The sequence below is a fragment of the Akebia trifoliata genome, chromosome 9 (assembly GCF_017979445.1).
Source record: "Akebia trifoliata isolate Shusen 1 chromosome 9, ASM1797944v1, whole genome shotgun sequence".
Taxonomy (NCBI): domain Eukaryota; kingdom Viridiplantae; phylum Streptophyta; class Magnoliopsida; order Ranunculales; family Lardizabalaceae; genus Akebia; species Akebia trifoliata.
This window is the reverse complement of record NC_141383.1, coordinates 26,818,331-26,839,498: the sequence shown is the minus strand read 5'-3', so window position 1 is coordinate 26,839,498 and position 21,168 is coordinate 26,818,331. Positions and strand designations below refer to the sequence as shown.

Below are 21,168 nucleotides of genomic sequence, written 5' to 3'. Positions count from 1 at the left end.
AATGTAAATTATGTGAGTCGTGATTTTCTGACTTGAGTATTTTCACTCGGTCTAACGTGGTAAGGACACGGAATCGTTGATTGGTTTCTTTGGGACAAGAATTAGCCAAACTATATAATTATTATACATGGCGGGAAGTGGTCACGTGCATGATTAGTCACAACCTAGCTGGAGACGGACTAGTTTTGGAGTGTCACCAACTATATACATTTTCTCTAACTAATCAAATAATTTGAAGGAGATCCCAATTCTGGGAAACTGCCAATCCCCATGAGTTGGTCAATCAATATATATTTATATACCTCTGTAGACTAAAATTTGAGCTGGCTCTTTGGACAAATAATGATAAATTATTCATCATTAATAAAATTTGATAATAATGGTGACATTTGGTATTAACAAATGAAGATAGTGTATATAGCCACACATCCTAATTCTATAGTGGTCTTCGACAAGTGCAATAGAGTAAGTTTGGAGACCATTCAATTTCGAACACACAATTAAAGGGTACAAATCCTTGTTGCTAGTTTAATATTGATCAAACCACATGGGGGTTGAGTTGATGTTTTGTGTTATACTAGGTTAGTGCATGTTTAGAATTTTCATTTTTTTTTTTTTTTGGGTTCATAAATTGAACAAGAGATGTTTAGTGGTATGGGGTTAGTGAGACCAATTACGTCTACAACAAGGCATTTTCATGAAGAGAATATTAATCATTTCTTATCATTTACAAAAACATCAAATTATGTGAGTGAGTGAGAGAGAGAGAAAGCGAGAGAGAGAGAGAGAGAGAGAGAGAGAGAGAGAGAGAATCTATCACAAAAACACCAATCAGCTAACTTTAGAATGTAGTTCTAGTAGGAGTGCAACTTGGTTTAGTTTGAGATCAAATTGGAATCGAACCAACATAGGTCGGTTCCATGTAATAAGAATCAGATCCGAACCAAATTCCATTGGAACAAAATCAATCCAAACCAAATTAAAGTCGGTTTGGTTCAGTTTGATTCTACGTTTGTCAATATTCAATAAATTATAAGTAATATTTTTTAATGTAAAAATAAATATATAATAAACATAAAATTTTATATAATAAATCACTAATCTATCTATAAAAGACCATTAATTTATCCATAAAAGATGACTAACATATGTCCTAACTACTAAAATAATTCATAAAAATTATTATATACATATATATATATATATATATATATATATAATATATATATATAATATATATATATATATATATAATATATATATATATATTTATTGCATATGGGATTAACTCTCGGTTTGGTTTGGTTCTATACAAGTTTGATTTGAGAATTGAATCAAATTGATCGGATCTCCATTTTTCGTAGCCCAGAACCGAATCGTAACTTGTTCCAAATCGAATCAAATCACCTTAAAGTAATCGGTTTGGTTCGGTTCTCGGTTTGAACCGGACCAAGTGGCACCCCTAAGTTCTAGCATAGATGGAACCATTGGGCCATAATACGGTGCAGAATAGCGCAACAATAAGACAAGGAGCTGGCTAACTACCAAACTAGGGGCAGTACAGAATCAGGGACTCTTCTTAACTGCAAGAGAAGATGAAGAACACGAGGAGACTAACTTCGTCTCCTACGTCCTACCAAACCCCTATAACGGTAGAAGACGGCGTTTCTCAGCGTTAAGTTAATAACTAATAAATAAATATTCTCTCTCTTCTTCAAGGTCAAGGATCCCAAGAATATTAAAAAGCATTATCCCAACAACAAGAACTTCTTCTGTCAAGATTCTGTTACCATTTCGTTAGTTAAGACCTTCTTTCCTCCAACAAATCTGACAATTCCTGTTATGTCCCTATTCTTTGTACATCAATGACTGTAAAAGCTGTACATTTCTCCAATTTTCTTAATCTCAATGAGGTTCTCTATTCCAGGAGATTCTATAAAGGTAAGAGGCGGTTCTCGACCATCAGAGTTCTTGAGATTCTTTATGAGATTTGGGGTTTCAAATGCTGTTGAAGGTATGGATGTTATTAATGTTGGAACAAGTTCGTTCAAATCGTCCAAATTTCTTGTAATTGGACACAGAGGTAATGGTATGAATGTATTGTACTCTTCTGATCAAAGAATGAAAGCTATTAAGGAGAATTCGATTCTCTCCTTCAATACTGCTGGAAAGTTTGACGTAGATTTTGTTGAGTTTGATGTTCAGGTGAGATTTACGCCTAACTCTCCCCTCTATTTGTTCTCCTCTGTTCTTACTCTGTTTTTTCTCTTTCTTTCTTTATTCTTTTATATATAAAAAAAAAAAAAATTTTTTTTTTTTAGTCTGTTTTGTTTTGTTTCTCCGAAAAATGTAATTTTTGTAGGTGACGAAAGATGACCATCCAGTCATTTTCCACGACAATTTCATTCTGACTGAAGAGAACGTAAGGGTTTTTTTTTTTTTTCTTTTTTAATAATTAAAAACCCAATCTTTTTTTTCTAATAATTAAGCACCCTTTTTGTTGGTAAATATTTTACAGGGAACCATAAGTGAGAAAAAAATTACGGAGCTCAAGTTAGCTGATTTCCTCTGCTATGGACCCCAAAGGGAGCCCAGCAATGTAATTCTTCTAACCTTTTTTATTGGTATACTTGATATAGTTCAGATGAATTAAAATAGATGTTTCCATCTTGGATGTAAATTGAATTTAGGTGGGAAAATCTTTGTTGAGAAAAGGTGAGGATGGGAAGATATATAACTGGAAGGTTGAAGATGATGAATCTCTATGCACATTGGAAGATGCATTCAAGAAGGTCGACTCGTCCTTGGGTTTCAACATTGAATTGAAGTTTGACGACTACATTGTCTATAAAGAAGAAGAAATCACCCATGTTCTTGGAAATATCTTGAGAGTATGTTTGTTTTTTTTTTCTATCTAGTCTTTTTTTGTTTATAAGTCAATGTTTTTCACTTTCAGATCTGTTAAGTTGTTAGATCAGTATACAATTTAAAAGAAATATCTAAAATATGCTTATTCGATCGGACTAGGTCATAGATTGGATTGCATATAGTTCGGATTGAGGGCACTAGTTGGGGGAAGGGGGGTTTACACCCCCAATAGGAGGCACGACTAAAGTAGTAGTTCCCACATTAATATATATATTTTTGGCTTATCGTGGGTATCCCCACCCTTCGGGTGAGACTAATCCCACGGTCACACACACCACCTCCTCAGAAAGTCCTACGTGCAACTGGTTGAGTCAAGGGTCAAATGGACCCTAGAGGGTGGCCCCTAGGAATTCATTACTTCGTGGGGTTTCAAATACTTGACCTACTCTTCCTGGGGAGCTTATCAAGGCTTGGTTTGCCACTAGGCCAACCCCTTGGGGTTTCCCACATTAATCAACATAATACGAGATACCTATCACAATAAACAGTTGGCTAACCCACCCCCCATTAGGAGGCATGGCCAAAATAGTTCCCATGTTTATCTTCAGAGTACAAAGTACCCATCACAACAAACACTTGGCCAACTGAAAACTAATAGACTAGGTTTAATTCAACTGTTAAAATCTCAAAACAACTAAAATAGTATGATAAAAATTCTAAAAATGGTAATGTTCAAATTTGGATTTGGCTTCACAAATGACCTCTTCTTGAGGTGCGTTCGTAATAGAACCCATTGATGGCTTTCCAACGATATATTATAACAGTGATTTTGATAATTGTTTGCATATGTATTCTTGTACAAAACTAGGGTGCATTCGTATCTGTTATTTTCTCTGTCGACCTTATTTTTTCAAATCCAGGCACCCTAGAAATTCATCTGTAATTAGTTCTGCGTCATTCTTAATTTTGTTCAATTTTGGTGACAGGTGGTGTTTGATTATGCCAAAGACAGACCCATCATCTTCTCAACATTTCAACCCGATGCAGCACGGCTAGTCAGGAAATCACAGAACACCTACCCTGTAAGTAAGATCTCTTTTTTGCATTTTGTAATTTGTTGACATATTCTTCTACTTTATTACATTGTAATTTTAAAATATTTACTTTGATTTTCGTTTAATGTGGTTGTTTGACAATTGTTCTGTTGTTGATTAAAACCAGGTATTCTTCCTCACAGATGGAGGAATTGAAATTTACCCGGACATGAGAAGGAATTCCTTCGACGAGGCCATAAAATTGTGCTTGGCACACTCCTTGCAAGGAATTGTATCAGAAGTCAAAGCCATCTTCACAAATCCAGGAGCAATAACCAAGATCAAAGAGTCAAATCTTTCCTTCTTGACCTATGGTCAATTGAAGTAATTAATTAAAGCTTCCTTTCTCTACTGAAGTCTCGAATTCATTTGTTATATATCAGATTGCATTTAAGGAGTACTGATGATGATTGTTCATTGTGTTTCAGTAATGTGCGAGAAGTAGTTTACATTCAACGTCTCATGGGTGTTGATGGGGTGATTGTCGATCTTGTTCGAGAAATCACAGAGGCAGTTTCTGACTTCACTAAGCCAATGAAGGATTGTGAAGAAGAAACCATGGGTGTAAAGGAGGTGACGAACTGGCCCAACTTCTCGCGACGTGAGCTGTCATTTTTACTGAAGTTCGTAACTGAATTGATGCAGCATTAATGCCATAAGGCCCAGAAGATAGACTCCAAAACACACAATTCATTTGACACGACACGGTTTCATAATTTTTCTCAAAATTTTCAGTTTGTAAGGTAGCTTTGTCCAGTATATAGTCATCATCTCATTGATATTCCTTTTGTTGATAGACATTGAATCCATAAACTACAGTGGATGGGGCAACCTTTTCATCATTAAAATGATCCCCATTAAACTTTTGAACTAGGCTTCTTGTGCTTTACATACTATCGTTCTAGTTTGGGTTGACATCAACGCCAATGTCTTCAGATCCGGTTGATTTTTAACGGGTTCTAGGTAGTATAAAATAATTAGCTCAGAAATAACAAACATAAAGACAAGCAATGATTCTACTCAATTGAAAAAGATGGTGCATCACAAATGCCACTGCAAGGTTAATTCATTGCAAATCTATGCTTATGAAGAGTTATGTTGCTTCCATGACTGGTGAATCCATCAGAAAACAAGAGTGACAGACAACATGACGAACTGAAACATCGTAATTAGCGGCCAAAGGAAAATAAAAAAGAAGGGCACAAGAAGTTATATTTGAGATGATAAATTCGTCCGAATTTAAGGATGGCAGTTCCTTATCAGAAAACCATTACAGGAAGAGAAGGAAATGGATTCATAGCCATCTCAAATCCTCTACCAATGAACCTTTAAGTATAGCAAGACTAGTATGAAATGAATCTGTAAATAATAAATAAAGAACTTATTGATAAGTTGTCAGTCCAAGGCATAACTTTGTGCCTGATGTCCCAAAACTTACTTGGGTGCATTTTCAACCACTTGAGATACAAGAGCCCAATTCTCGATGAGCAATATAGCATAAAGAGTCGTGCTGGTGTGACATCAAGATTGACCTCAATACACACTTTGCTATGTGGAGGTGCGCACTTTTCACTCTTATCTCCTTAAAAGCATCTATGATTCCATACACACCTCTATGTCCGCGAAGTGTGAATTGAGGTCACACCAGCACTATTCTAGCATAAAAGATAGTGACTCTATCTTCTGAAGCCGCAAAGAAGCCCCCCACCCCCGAAAAAGAAGAAATGAAAAAAGAAAATAAATAAATGAAGTTACGATGTGCTTACTTGTAACGTTACACCACGAGTGCCACGTAATTTTGATGAGGAGTTAGCTTGGTGACAATAGGTCCTAATCACCCTCTAAGCAAGCTTGTCTATTTTTAGGATAATGTCTTTTAAAAACCTGGCTTGTCAGTGATAGGAAAGGTTACCTATTGTATTCTTTTTATATTGATGGATACATACATATTTTGTCCTCGCTATCTCATGTATAGGCTTCAGGGGCCGCACAACAACATTACCTTTAACATGAAGAAAACTACCACCTCTCTTATAACCTACAAAACAAGCAATAATCCCCAAGAGAAGTTTGGCTCCTGAAGAACCGTTGTATCAACTTTGAAATCCATTGTGACTTCTCTTCCAGTCTTGGAAATTCTCCCTATTGTTATTTATGTCATTATTTATTGTGGTTTGCTTGTTTTGTCATACTATACATTTACCTTTCTATTTTACAATTTAATTGTACAAATAATTGCTCATTGTATGATGATTTCAATTTTTTTTGGATTTGGATAGCCAATGATCAATTCACATCCTTAATAAAGATTCAATAATCACCAAATTAACTTCTAATTAAATTTATAAATTTTCCCTAAATAATATAAGGCCGGGTTTCCTTGACTCATGGAAAAAGCACATGACCCAATTGTTTAGCACAAAACCCAATGATTGAGATTTTTTATCGGGATAAGTATTTTCAAGATACATATAAATCTCAATTGTTGGATTTTGTATCTAAACAGTTGGGATCATGTGTTTTCTCGTGAGGCATTCTTCATTTAGAACACAACCCAACCCAACCAAACCTAGTAAAGTAATATAATATCATTAGTTACTAGTAATATAACAAAGGCTTTGTGCACAAAAATTTTGCTGACCCAAGCATCACTAAATCCAGCATAAACAAAGGCATTTTTATTGCCAGTAAAGATTAATAAACATTAAATCCCCAGGGGTTGGCCCTCTTGACTTGTCCTGTTGCACGTTGTGAGAACTTCCGTGGCGTCCGGGTGTGCCTTCTTAGGGGCTAGTCCCATCCCAAAAAGTGGGGAAACTCTATGATAAAAAAAAAAAAAAAAGGACATTTGTTCAAATAAATGATTAACATAAGATCATCCATCCATTTCCCTCATCAGATATCAAGCCCTCTTTATTTAGAGAAACATTTCTTACTTAATTAAACTTACCAAGATAATTAAATTTAATTATCTAATGCTTAACTTAATTAAACATGTCTTACAAGTATTAGCTTTGGTTACTAAAAGTTCGAAGAGCATTGATGACAACTTCTAGTGAAAGAAAGCACTCAATCTAATATGAAACTAAACGTAACAATTTCTAGTGAAAGAAAGCACTTGATCTAATATGGAACTAAATGTGTTTCAATGGGCACCTACCCGACATATGCACCCAAAGTGACTAATTGGTTTTTGATCTACCATCAAGGACCTGATCATTTTTTTTAGTTTGGTTTTGGGTAGCCATCTTAGGGACCTATAAGAAATGGGGCTCATTGAACTAGTCGTTTTCTTTGTAACTTACTTATAAGAATATTAGTGGTCTAATTAAATATTAATGGAGAGGTATCTTGCTGTAAATGTACTTTAACTAAAATCAGAATGTAAAGAGAACGTGAAGTCTTTTTTTTTTATTTTTTTCCCCTTTACATGTATGTCCATTTATGTTTCTCCATTCCGTCTCAATTTCAACTACAAAATATATACTCCATATTAAATTTCTAAAATTTTCTTCTTAAAAGTTTGATTTGCTTGAATAATTCATTATCGATTCCAATTATCAAGTGAGAGATTAAGAGTTGGATTTTTTTTTTTTTTCATTGAACAATAATTGCCCATCTTATCAGTACCCCATCTTTTTGTCAACAAGAAATAATTGTATGCATTATATGGGATGGGTATTGGGCATTTTTAGAGTTGATTCCAGGTCCAAGGTAACTTTCACTAGAACTAGAACTAATTTTTTATTTAGGTTTCGGTTATGGATATGCATAGAACCAAATTGAGAGTGATCTTGAGACTCGGCCCTAACCAGGACTAGAAAAATTCTCACCATCCTCCCTTAAACGTTAAGGTTTTATTGTCCTCCGAACAATAATTTTATGAGTTTCCTCAACTCTCCCGTCAACCTTAAAAAATTGATTCCATTATTGAAAATCACTTACAAGAATTAAAGACACTCTGCTGTGCGTATCTCATTCAAAATATCATTTTAGCACATCAAGATACTTTGAATGAGATACGGGTCCTCTTGATCTTTTATTTCTGTAGAGTATAAGTTTAAGACGAAGAGAATTGCATACCTTAATCTTAATCAATTATTTTTTTATTAACATTTGAATGGAAAATGACATGGTCGACGATTGTCATTTCTTTCCTACCACAGTCAAGGATCGTGCATATACGGTTGGAATCTTAAAATTACATCCACTAAATCAATATTTCTTCCTTATTAAATTTAATGTGGACCATCTCAAGAGTCTATTTTAATGTGTACGGCTCATTGTTACTAGAATTGATATTGAAGACCCATGTCCCTTAAGAGGGTCACATGGATTTCTTATACCCTCATACATTTAAAGTGAGACGTTGACACATGTTTATGATTCATGGTATTCAAATGCTTCTTAGAAGGGCAATCCCAATAGATTAGACTTTGAGAGGAGTGAGAGTGACAACCACTAACCCATTTGTAGAAAATGAGGCAAAGAAAGACAAAAACTGAAGAAACACATCACATAAACCTTTAGATTGTAGTGGAAAGATAAGGGCTTTTCAACTGAGAACCATCTTTTACTCAAATCAAAATAATTATAGGCTTTAACGTCTCTCTTTTGTTCCTTAGAACGCTATCTTCAACACCAACACGCAAACTTATTTGACCTTAAAAGAAAAAGTGAAGTGGGAGAGGATCTCAGCCGCAATTTGGCTTACGGAATCCACTTTTTCTTTTCATACTGCAAGTGGTTAGACCATTTGCTCAAAAATCTCATCAACTTTTTTATTTTTTATTTTTTTATTTCTTTTTTTAATACTTTTTACTTTTTATTTTATCAACATTTTATTTATTTTATTGTCGAAAAAGAATTCCCTTCCAATTGTCAATGTTTGAGGCTCTTTTCTATTTTGACTGTAATACCCCCAATCAGATTTAAAATATTTTATATTATAGAAATATGTTGAAATTCATAACATAGGGAGCCAACAATTATTACTAAACATCAACGGCAGTGATTTTTTTTATATAAAAAATAAAATAAAATAAAATAAACAAAGGGGTGATCTTATGATACCAAAGAATAAATTTCAAGAATTTACAATATTTTTTTATTATTGATAAGCTGGGATTGATGGACCCCTCCCAGAAAGTTAAAAAAAAAAAAAAAAACCCATAGCTAACAAGTGTAATTACAAGAAACCAGTTGCCTCGCCCCTATCATTAAAAAAATAAGGAATTTACAATATTTGATTCACCTATTAGAGTACTTTTGATAGATCTTCTTCTTCATCCTCTTTTTTTATTATGTTAGTATTGACTTAAACATTAGAGTGCAATTAGCAAATTCTACAACAATCCAAGATGCAATGAGAAATTGCAAGGTCTTTTTTACAATTCATAAGATAAATCTCGAGTTGATCGTATGTGGATTTTTTTTTTTTTCCACTAAAATATTATCATGTATATACCATTGATGGAATATTATGTTTTTGAGAAACAAATCAAGATAAAGACTCCACGTCTCAGGAAGTGAAGGTCTTGAGTTCGAATACTCCTTTCAGGTCTAACCTTAAAGGATTTATTTTAAAAATTACTTAATGTGAGGGGGGAGTGAGGGAATACACGTACCCTAAGAATTAATCAAGTGCTTTAAGAAGTTTGGATATCTCGTTTCAAAAATAAAAGAATGCTCTATTGAGATAATAAAATCAATAATGATGATTCTCCTTAACCGACCCAAAGCAGTGATAAATGACACAACTATTATTCTTCACCAAAAAGATTAGTTAATTAATGAGGAGATGCTTCTAAAGGAATCTCCAGCGCATTGTCGGTTTCAAGGACCCCTGCATGTATTCTACATTCAAATAATCTATAATACCCAATAGGAAAAAAATAAGCTTATTATTCTCAACAACCCAAACACTTTCATTATTTCCTAATTAGACAAACTACATAAGACCCATCTATTGCAATTTTTAAAGTGTTCTATTTCTTTTCATTTTTCAATTTTTGAAAACTTGGACTTGAAATCACCACCTCAAAATTTCGTTACAATACGTAAACCAACTCAGTTGTGGGTCCAACATGGTATTATTATTATTATTATTTTTTTTTTCACATTGGCTACTAGTCATTAGCAACTTATCAAAAGAATTGGCTCATTTTATTTGGTTACTATTCATTTGTTTTTTATTTTTATTTTTACGGGTAAGCTCGACTTGAATCATGACCTCAGAGTTGCTTTGTAATGCGTCAACCAAACTAAGCTATGGGTCTACACCCTACTATTGATATTACCAATAATCAATTGAAATTAAGGCAATCTTAACATGACTCGAAAATGATACCTAATTAGTGGGTGTAGGTCAAGCCTAATTGGATCTCGGTCATAATAGTGTCAATTCGTCTAATACGATTATTAAATGGATTGGATCTGGGTCAGGGATGTCAACCCACTTAACCCATTTTGACAAATTTAATCATTTGTCATTAATGTGTAATGGTGGGACCGACCGATCATCCACATTCAATGGCGCCAGAGTCAAATCTAAATCAACATCAACCTCATCTGGAATGGGCTGACCAAGGACCAACTCCAATAATTATTTAAATTACTCATTCTTGATGCTAGAACTTAGTTTATGTTTGGTAGATATTAGTTTATAGTTGCGTGACTTTATTTTTAGTAATAGTGATTAAAATTTTATTAAACAAATTATATATAGGTCGGCTCAGGTATATTTATTTATAAATGGGTTGGGTTTGAGTTTGGTAAATTTTCATAAGAGTTGTGCTAATCTGACTCCTCAAGTGACTTATTCAAAATACTCACCTGACGTGGGGTGTGCCAGAACCATAGACTTTATGCCACAAGATACATGACCCTACATCCCCATAAATATGTGCAATTGTGTATCCCAATGAAAGAAAAATATATGGTTTTAACACACCCCACATCAAGTGAGTATTTTGAGTATGACATATGGTGGAGTCAGTTTATCATCACTCTTTTCATAATATCCTTACCTCAACACAACACGACCACTTCTAATTGAAATACTTTGATGTATCTTTTCATTTTCTTTAAGCCCAAGAAACAGCTCCCCCAAATACAAATCCCTCCATTTTTAGTGATTTGAGATATCCTTGTACTTTCAAACCGATGAAATACGCCTCAGCCTCCCTCTATTGTAGGAGACTTTCAAAAAGTAACTTAAAAGCCTTTCTACTCCCCAAAGTCTATCATAATCAAGCTCTTCTCCCTTCACAGTAAGTTATTCGAGCAATCATTTTTCAACCTCATTTTGGTCTCTCATAAAAAGTCGTTTATTTTTCTACTTGAAATTCCATTGTCTTTTACATCTCCAAAAAAATCTTATCTTATTCTTGAAATTTGAAGGTTAAAAGAAAGAATTTGAGGTCCGAAAACCGAGGTAAAAAAATTCCATGAGGTTGAACATGATTTATTGGGAAGAAAAGGCCCAGGTTTAGTATTTTGACAAGAGATTGTGGATGAAGGTGTATATTTAAGTCATTTTCATAATCTCTCAAAAAAAAAAAAAAAAAAACCTGAGGACAAGGGACCTATCATCTATTAGAAAACATGGAAGGGTATGGTAAATGTCAAGGATAATTATGTAGTTTGGGCAAATCATTGAAAATGAAGGTGAGCTCCAAATCTAACATGCAACCCCTTCAAAAAGATATTTTTTAGCCGACCCAAAAATTAATTTGGGAATTTCCAAAATCATGGGTTGACCAATTGTATGGTGTAACGTGTATTGAGGGAATTCGAAATGTGTGTATTTTTGTAAATTGGGGATGCCCTCAACGTATTAGGTATATTACGATCGTTCAAATTGGATTATGTGAAATTCAAAATTGATCTTATTGTACCCAAAATATTTCTCTTTCGAAAAACCAATGGGACTGATGACAAGCCCTTGACCTTCTGTTGTATAGATTAATGGAAAATGACTTAAAAGCTCTCTTGTATAAAGATGATGATGATGTGAGGATAAAAGTTATTGATGTTGATGATGAGGGCATTGCAATAATTTTTTATTAGTCTATAACAGAAGACTGAAATCAAAGGAGATAAATCAACACTAAAAACATAGGGACGACCTTTTCCAAAATTTTGGAGTGGAGAGGTCACTTGAAGGTTGGAATACTTTTACTGTCATACAAGTTGTACTAGCCGTATTTGTTGAAAAGACCAAAATGCCCATACTCTATCCAATACTTTATTGCCAAAGATTATCATTGTTTTTTTTTTTTTTTCCATTGCAGACGCCCATTTTGATATCTTAATTAAACTAATTGTTAAATGGAAATGTGTCAAAGCAGGATTGAGTTTCGTTCACGCCACATAAATTGTCCCATTAGCCCAACACCCTTACTATAAAGAACCACGACCTTTCCCTCTCCTCTCCATATCATCTTCATTTCATTTCTCTCTTGTTCTTCTAGTTCATGTATGTCTCTCTCTTCACATGGTTTATAAGAATTGAACATTTGTTGACTTGAGAGAGGCGAATTTTCGATAGTTGTTGTTTCAATATGGAGAAGACCAATTTAGCTACAAATCGAATTATAAGATTGCCTCCTGGGTATCGATTTCGTCCCACGGACGAAGAGCTTTTGATTTATTACTTGAAACCCAAAGTTTTATCTTACCCATTACCCTCTTCAATTATTTCTGAGGTTAATGTTTGCAAGTACAATCCTTGGGACTTGCCAGGTTAGTTGAAATTTCGAATAATTTTTATTGATTATGTACAAGCATATTGAAGTTGATTGTCATTCGTGTAATATAATTTCTTGTAATTTGCATTTTTTTTTATGCTAATTTTCAAAACGATCGTCATAAATGTGGGCATTTTATATTTAGGTGATTCGGAGGAAGACCGATACTTTTTTAGCACTAGAGAGGTAAAGTACCGAAACGGAAACAGAACAAACAGAGCGACCCATTCTGGTTACTGGAAGACTACTGGTAGAGATAAACAAATTCTAGCTTTTAGAAGCAACCAAGTAGTTGGAATGAAGAAAACTCTAGTTTTCTATAGAGGGAAGCCTCCAAATGGATCTAAAACTGACTGGATCATGCATGAATACCGCCTTGTTGGCTCCTGTATTTCCCCACAGAGAAATAACTCAACCCAAGTGAGTTTTTTAATAATTGTATTTGGTTTTGTATATTTTTGTACTTTTAATTATATCTTATTTTATTGTCATTTTTTTTTTAAAAATTTCTGCAGAATTCGATGATGCAAATGGAAGATTGGGTCGTCTGTCGTATTTTTCAGAAGAAAAGAAATACTAGAAATGATGACAATATGAAACAACCATGTAACAATAAAATAGTCAAGAATCTCAAGGTGTCTAGGCCAAGTTTTATTGATTTTATGAGACTAAACGAGACCGATCCGTGTCATTCTTCATCTTCTTCGGCTTCAAGTGGGATCACTGAAGTCTCTTCTACTGGATCTGATCATGAAGAGAATAGTGGATGTAATAGTGTTTCATCTTCTTGTGGAATAGAGCCTTGAGACCTTTTTACTTGAACATATTTAAATTTTGGAAATCCTATAAGAGAATTACCATGTAAGTATTAACTCTCAGTACTCTTGTGCTTCTTGTAGCTCATATTTTCTACCCAAATAAAGAGGAATTCGTCTAGAGAAATTGGGAGATTATTGGATGTGTGAAATGGGTTTTTTGTAATCAAAATCCAAAATTTCAAATTAATTCTAATTTTTCCCACTTATTTTCTATTGGATTTCTTATTATTGTGAAAAATAATTTACTCACAGAGAGCTCGTAGAAATCTCGAATCCACCAATCACATGAAACAGATGAGTGTTTTTGACAAAATTTATGATTCTGGCTCACTGTTCATTTTAATAATCAAAATGTGAATGGGCAACGAATTTGGAGCTTTTAAAGTGATTAGTTCACATGTTTAAAGTGAACCTGTGAAATAGTCACTTTAAAAGCTCCAAATTCGTTGCCCATTCACATTTTAATAATTAAAATGAACAGTGAACTGGAATCATAAATTCGTCAAAAGCTGATCACGTTTTCGAAAATATCTCTTAAAGGAAGATGCAGTCAAAGGTAAAAAAAAAAATAATAGAACAAAAAGAAAAGGAGTGTGTGTGTGGGAAGCAAAGAAAGAATTGGAGAGTGGGAGAAAAAGAAGGTCTATATTTATCTAAACTTTTTAAAAGAGATCCCTTTTAGGAAATGAACTCAAAGGCTTTTAAGCCCATTTCAGGATAGAATTGTTCTATGTTTGATCTTACAACAATGACAATGCCAATGGATTCCATAAGTAAACATTTCTTCTCATTTTATTCTGATTCATTATGTCGAAAAGAAATGGCTGAATCAGGTTCAATCGAAGTAACTTACATCAGAAACATCTTGCTTTATGATATCTATTTGATAGCTTATGGGAAAAGTAGGTATTTGTATGGCAAACAAAGTTAATTATAATTCTAATTAACAGAATACCACTTTGTGCAATTATGACCTGAGGGGAGACATGCACACAAATGCTCATAGGGGAAAATACCAAAATGGGGGTATACCCTTTTTGATAAATATTTTTAAAATGACTACAAACTTATTGTTAAGAAATTTATGTGCTAAGCTGATGAATCAATGGCATGATGTCATGTATATCGAAAAAGTAAGCGTGATTGGTTTTTGGAGAGAAAATTTCTAAGAAGTTAGGAGTTTAGATTTTAAGTGCTTTTTTTTTAATACATGTGGTTTCATGCCATTGGTTCATCAGCTTGGCAAATTACTTTCCATTTTGATAAAAGGCCTATGCTACATCTATATTACAAGATTGGTCTTTGTTACAATTCTAGGAATATTTACTAAATGAGTAAAATACTAATTTGAAGACGTCATCATGGGGGGTAAGAACTAAAGGGTCCATAGATGATGACATGTGTCACATTGGGATTCATACATGATCTCAACTAGGGGATTTAATTAGGAAAGATTGTCTTATATATGATTAATTTTCAAGGAAAAAGTATGCAGCCCTCATCCTTAAAAATTTTAGACATTGTAGGGTGAGTCTGAGGTGGGCGTTGGAGGCTTTAGGTTTGGTGCAAGTACACCCAAGAACATCCAACGAGGTTTGAAGATCATCATCAATAAAGAAAGCTCTCATTTCAAGGTTGGTCTTTGAAATTGCATCCACATAGGAATTAGATCCACCTAAAAGATCTGTTAGGCCAAAAATTCAACCTAATAAAGTGATCATAACGATCAAATTTCTCCCATTCTTCTAAAAACATATGAGGGGTAAAAAAAAAAAAGGGTGCTACGGTAGTGGGTCATAATCCCTCACCCTGGAGAGAGAAAATGTCGAGGATAACTTATTCCCACATATCTATCATCCTATATATATATATATATTATATATGGGTAGCGTTCAAGGGCAAACTTTTTAGCAAACTTTTTGGCAAAACATTTTTCAAAACATGGGTTAGAGGTTTTGGAATGGGCTGATTTTTGGTGAGGATGATCTCTACGGCGAGGAGATCATCCTCACCAAAAATCAGCCCATTCCCAAACCTCTAACCCCATCAAAAACAGTTTACAAAAAAGGGACGGTCCATGATTTTTCAGCTTGTAAACATGGGTTAGAAGTTTTGGAATGGGCTGATTTTTGGTGAGGATGATCTCCTCACCGTAGAGATCATCCTCACCAAAAATCAGCCCATTCCAAAACCTCTAACTCATGTTTTGAAAAATGTTTTGCCAAAAAGTTTGCCAAAAAGTTGGCCATTGAACGCCCCCCTATATATATATATATATATATATATATATATATATATATACTCATATATCTACAACATGTTTTGTCTTATGTGAATTAAAATTTTTGAATTAAGACAGTGTCTGTTTGCACTATTTTTCAGTGTTTATTGCTGAAAAAATTTAAATTCAGTACTTTTTATCAAAATAGCGCGTTTGTTTACTTTATATTTTCAGTGCTTATTGCTGAAAATAAGTGAAAAAAATTCAACACTATTTTGATATTGAAAAAAAGTGCTGAACAGATAAGCACTTTACTTTTTTCGACACGGACAAGTATGTCCTTCGTTTTTTTGAGCATGGATAAGTATACCCTTATTCTTAAAAGGATATTACATCTTATATCCCATGGATAAGTATATAAACACCTCGCAAATTAATAAACCCACACTATGATTAAATTGTTTTGTCTTATATGGGTTAAAAGTTTTGTAATGAGTTGATTTTTGGTGAGGATGATCTCCTCATTAGTATATAAACACCCCACAAATTAATAAATCCACACCCTGACTAAATTATTTTGTCTTATATGGGTTAAAAGTTTTAGAATAAGTTGGTTTTTGATGAGGATGATCTCTACAGTGAAGAGATCATCTTTACCAAAAATCAGCACATCCTGAAACTTCTAATCCTATCAAAACAAGTTTAAGAACCGTAAATCGTTCTTTTTTTTTTTGAAAATTATTTTTGACGAGTTAGAAATTTCAAAATAGACTGATTTTTTGTGATGATGATCTCTAGACCATATAGACCACCCTCACTAAAAATTTGCTCATTCCAAAAACTTTAACCCATATAAAACAAAAAAATTTGACTATGGTTTGAACTGCCCTTATTAATTCATAGGGTGCTTTTATAATTACACATCTTTCATTTCCATCCAAAATTATTCATCCAAAATTAAGTTATTTTAATGTTGATTTCAAATTTTGGTGACTTATATAATATTATTATTTTTAATTTGAAATTTGTGGGTTTTTATAAATAAAAATTATTATTTATAATTAAGATTTGAGTATTATTTATTATTTAAAAATGAATTGTATTTTAAGTTTATAAGAAATAATATATTTTATTGTGTTTGACAAGAAATAGGTATTTGACACATGCAAACAATGTATAATATGATTGTAAGGGTAACAAAGACAATTTACCAGCTTCAGCAATATGTAACAAACATGATTTAGCATCTAAATAAACAACTTTTTCAGCACTCAAATTCAACGCTTATAAGTTTCAGTACTTAATGTTATTCAACACTTATTTTTTTCAGTTTAACAAACAGCACCTAAGTTGATTTTTTGTGAGAATAATGTACATGATGAGGAGATCATCCTCACAAAAAATCAGCTAATTCTAAAACTTTTAACCCTGTATTTATAAATTGAAGAATTGTGGACCATCTATGTTTTTTTGTAAATCACGTTTGATGACGTTAAAAATTTTGAATTGAATTGATTTTTGGTGAGGAAGATCTCCTCGTCATAGAGATCATCCTCACCAAAAATCAGTTCAATCCGAAAGTTTTAACCCACGTAAGACAAAACACATTGTAAATATATATATATATATGGGTCCCGCTCAGCAACAAACATTTTGGCAAAACATTTTTCAAAACATAGGTTAGAGGTTTGGAATGGGCTGATTTTTGGTGAGGATGATCTCTACGGTGAGGAGATCATCCTCACCAAAAATCAGCCCATTCCAAAACTTCTAACCCCAGTTTACAAGTTGAAAAATCGTGGACCGTCCATTTTTTGTAAACCATTTTTGATGGGGTTAGAAGTTTTGGAATGGGCTGATTTTTGGTGATGATGATCTCTACGGTGGTTTACAAAAAATGGACGGTCCACGATTTTTCAACTTGTAAACTGGGGTTAGAAGTTTTGGAATGGGCTGATTTTTGGTGAGGATGATCTCCTCACCGTAGAGATCATCCTCACGAAAAATCAGCCTATTCCAAAACCTCTAACCCATGTTTTGAAAAATGTTTTGCCAAAATGTTTGTTGCTGAACTGGACCCTCTATATATATATATATATATTTTTTGGGGCGGATCATGGGACATATGTAAAAAAAATGATTGTTCAAAATATGGGTTAGAGGTTTTGGATTGAGCTGATTTTTTGTAAGGATGTTCTCTATGATGAGAAGCTCCTCCTTACAAAAAATCAGCTCAAACTGAAAGTTGTAAGTCCATAAAAAATTGTTTACAAATTATTGGTTAAAAATCAACGATCCACATTCTTAATCACTTTTGATGGGGTTAGAAATTTTAGATTGGACTGATTTTATTTTATTTTATTTTTAAGATGATTTTCTCATCATAGATATCATCCTCACAAAAAATCAGCTCAATCCAAAACCTCTAACCTATATTTTGAATTTTTTATTATTATTACATATATCTTATGATCTGTCCCATACATATATATATATAGAACAGCGTTCCTAAGACTCATATTGGGACTCACATTGCGACACACCGTTTTGTCTTATATGGGCAAAAATATTTGGAATGGGCTGATTTTTTGTGAGGATGATCTCTATGGTGAGGAGATCATCCTTGCCAAAAATCAGCTCATTATGAAACTTCTAGACCGTCCATTTTTGTTGAAAAATTATAGACCGTCCAATTTTTGTAAATCAATTTTGATGGGGTTAGAAGTTTTGGAATGGGATGATTTTTTGCCAGAATGATCCCCTCATCACAGAGATCATCCTCACAAAAAATCAGCTCATTCCAAACATTTTTTCCCATATAAGACAAAACGGTGTGTCGCAATGTGAGTCTCAATATGAGTCTTAGGAACGTGACCCATATATATATATATATATATATATATATATATATATATATATATATAGGGGGGCGTTCAATGGCCAACTTTTTAGCAAACTTTTTGGCAAAACATGAGTTAGAGGTTTTGGAATGGGCTGATTTTTGGTGAGGATGATCTCTACAGTGAGGAGATCATCATCACCAAAAATCAGCTCATTCCAAAACTTCTAACCCCATCAAAAACAATTTACAAAACATGGACGGTCCACGATTTTTCAGCTGGTAAACATGGGTTAGAAGTTTTGGAATGGGCTGATTTTTGGTGAGGATGATCTACTCACCGTAGAGATCATCCTCACCAAAAATCAGCCCATTCCAAAACTTCTAACCCCAGTTTACAAGTTGAAAAATCGTGGACCGTCCATTTTTTGTAAACCATTTTTGATGGGGTTAGAAGTTTTGGAATGGGCTGATTTTTGGTGATGATGATCTCTACGGTGGTTTACAAAAAATGGACGGTCCACGATTTTTCAACTTGTAAACTGGGGTTAGAAGTTTTGGAATGGGCTGATTTTTGGTGAGGATGATCTCCTCACCGTAGAGATCATCCTCACGAAAAATCAGCCTATTCCAAAACCTCTAACCCATGTTTTGAAAAATGTTTTGCCAAAATGTTTGTTGCTGAACTGGACCCTCTATATATATATATATATTTTTTGGGGCGGATCATGGGACATATGTAAAAAAAATGATTGTTCAAAATATGGGTTAGAGGTTTTGGATTGAGCTGATTTTTTGTAAGGATGTTCTCTATGATGAGAAGCTCCTCCTTACAAAAAATCAGCTCAAACTGAAAGTTGTAAGTCCATAAAAAATTGTTTACAAATTATTGGTAAAAAATCAACGATCCACATTCTTAATCACTTTTGATGGGGTTAGAAATTTTAGATTGGACTGATTTTATTTTATTTTATTTTTAAGATGATTTTCTCATCATAGATATCATCCTCACAAAAAATCAGCTCAATCCAAAACCTCTAACCTATATTTTGAATTTTTTATTATTATTACATATATCTTATGATCTGTCCCATACATATATTATATAGAACAGCGTTCCTAAGACTCATATTGGGACTCACATTGCGACACACCGTTTTGTCTTATATGGGCAAAAATATTTGGAATGGGCTGATTTTTTGTGAGGATGATCTCTATGGTGAGGAGATCATCCTTGCCAAAAATCAGCTCATTATGAAACTTCTAGACCGTCCAATTTTTGTTGAAAAATTATAGACCGTCCAATTTTTGTAAATCAATTTTGATGGGGTTAGAAGTTTTGGAATGGGATGATTTTTTGCCAGAATGATCCCCTCATCACAGAGATCATCCTCACAAAAAATCAGCTCATTCCAAACATTTTTTCCCATATAAGACAAAACGGTGTGTCGCAATGTGAGTCTCAATATGAGTCTTAGGAACGTGACCCATATATATATATATATATATATATATATATATATATATATATATATAGGGGGGCGTTCAATGGCCAACTTTTTAGCAAACTTTTTGGCAAAACATGAGTTAGAGGTTTTGGAATGGGCTGATTTTTGGTGAGGATGATCTCTACAGTGAGGAGATCATCATCACCAAAAATCAGCTCATTCCAAAACTTCTAACCCCATCAAAAACAATTTACAAAACATGGACGGTCCACGATTTTTCAGCTGGTAAACATGGGTTAGAAGTTTTGGAATGGGCTGATTTTTGGTGAGGATGATCTACTCACCGTAGAGATCATCCTCACCAAAAATCAGCCCATTCCAAAACCTCTAACCCATGTTTTGAAAAATGTTTTGCTAAAAAGTTTGCCCTTGAACGCTAGAAATATAAAAGAGTCGTGTAGAAGTGACATTAAGATTGCACCTCATATAACACATCCGGCATGAAAGTTTGTAGGAATATATATATATATATATATGGGGGGCGTTCAATGGCCAACTTTTTGGCAAAACATTTTTCAAGACATGAGTTAGAGGTTTTGGAATGGACTGATTTTTGGTGAGGATGATCTCTATGGTGAGGAGATCATCATCACCAAAAATCAGCCCATTCCAAAACTTCTAACCCCATCAAAAACAGTTTACAAAAAATGGACAGTCCACGATTTTTCAGCTTGTAAACATGGGTTAGAAGTTTTGGAATGGGCCGATTTTTGGTGAGGATGATCTCCTCACCGTAGAGATCATCCTCACCAAAAATCAACTCATTCCAAAACCTCTAACTCATGTTTTAAAAAATGTTTTGCCAAAAAGTTTGCCATTGAACGCTACCCTCTCTCTCTCTCTCTATATATATATATATATATATATATAAAAGAGTCGTGTAGAAGTGACATTAAGATTGCACCTCATATAATACATCCAGCATGAAAGTTTGTAGGAATCATAGATGTTTTTTTAATCTCAGGACGTGGGATGTGAGGTACAATCTTGAGGTCGCAGAAGCATTATTCTATATGTAAATGTCTAATAATTAAGTGCTTGGTAGCAAAGCTGAAAATAAAAAATGGTTA

The 21,168-nt window shown here is 33.7% G+C and overlaps 2 protein-coding genes across 2 annotated transcripts; both read left to right on the top strand.

Moving 5' to 3' along the window:
- The first annotated feature begins 1,508 nt into the window (after positions 1 to 1,508).
- LOC147395146 (glycerophosphodiester phosphodiesterase GDPD2-like) lies at positions 1,509 to 4,813 on the top strand. Its single transcript, XM_086453954.1, has 7 exons — positions 1,509 to 2,205; positions 2,363 to 2,422; positions 2,519 to 2,599; positions 2,691 to 2,891; positions 3,855 to 3,950; positions 4,090 to 4,286; positions 4,391 to 4,813. Exons 1-7 carry the CDS (start codon positions 1,909 to 1,911, stop codon positions 4,611 to 4,613), a joined length of 1,155 nt encoding a protein of 384 aa, XP_086310080.1. The 5' UTR covers positions 1,509 to 1,908; the 3' UTR covers positions 4,614 to 4,813.
- A 7,578-nt stretch (positions 4,814 to 12,391) lies between these two features.
- LOC147395145 (NAC domain-containing protein 83-like) lies at positions 12,392 to 13,741 on the top strand. The gene is made up of 3 exons (XM_086453036.1): positions 12,392 to 12,707; positions 12,858 to 13,132; positions 13,228 to 13,741. The coding sequence occupies exons 1-3, from the start codon at positions 12,527 to 12,529 to the stop codon at positions 13,516 to 13,518; spliced, it is 747 nt and encodes a 248-aa protein (XP_086309162.1). The 5' UTR covers positions 12,392 to 12,526; the 3' UTR covers positions 13,519 to 13,741.
- Positions 13,742 to 21,168: the final 7,427 nt, after the last annotated feature.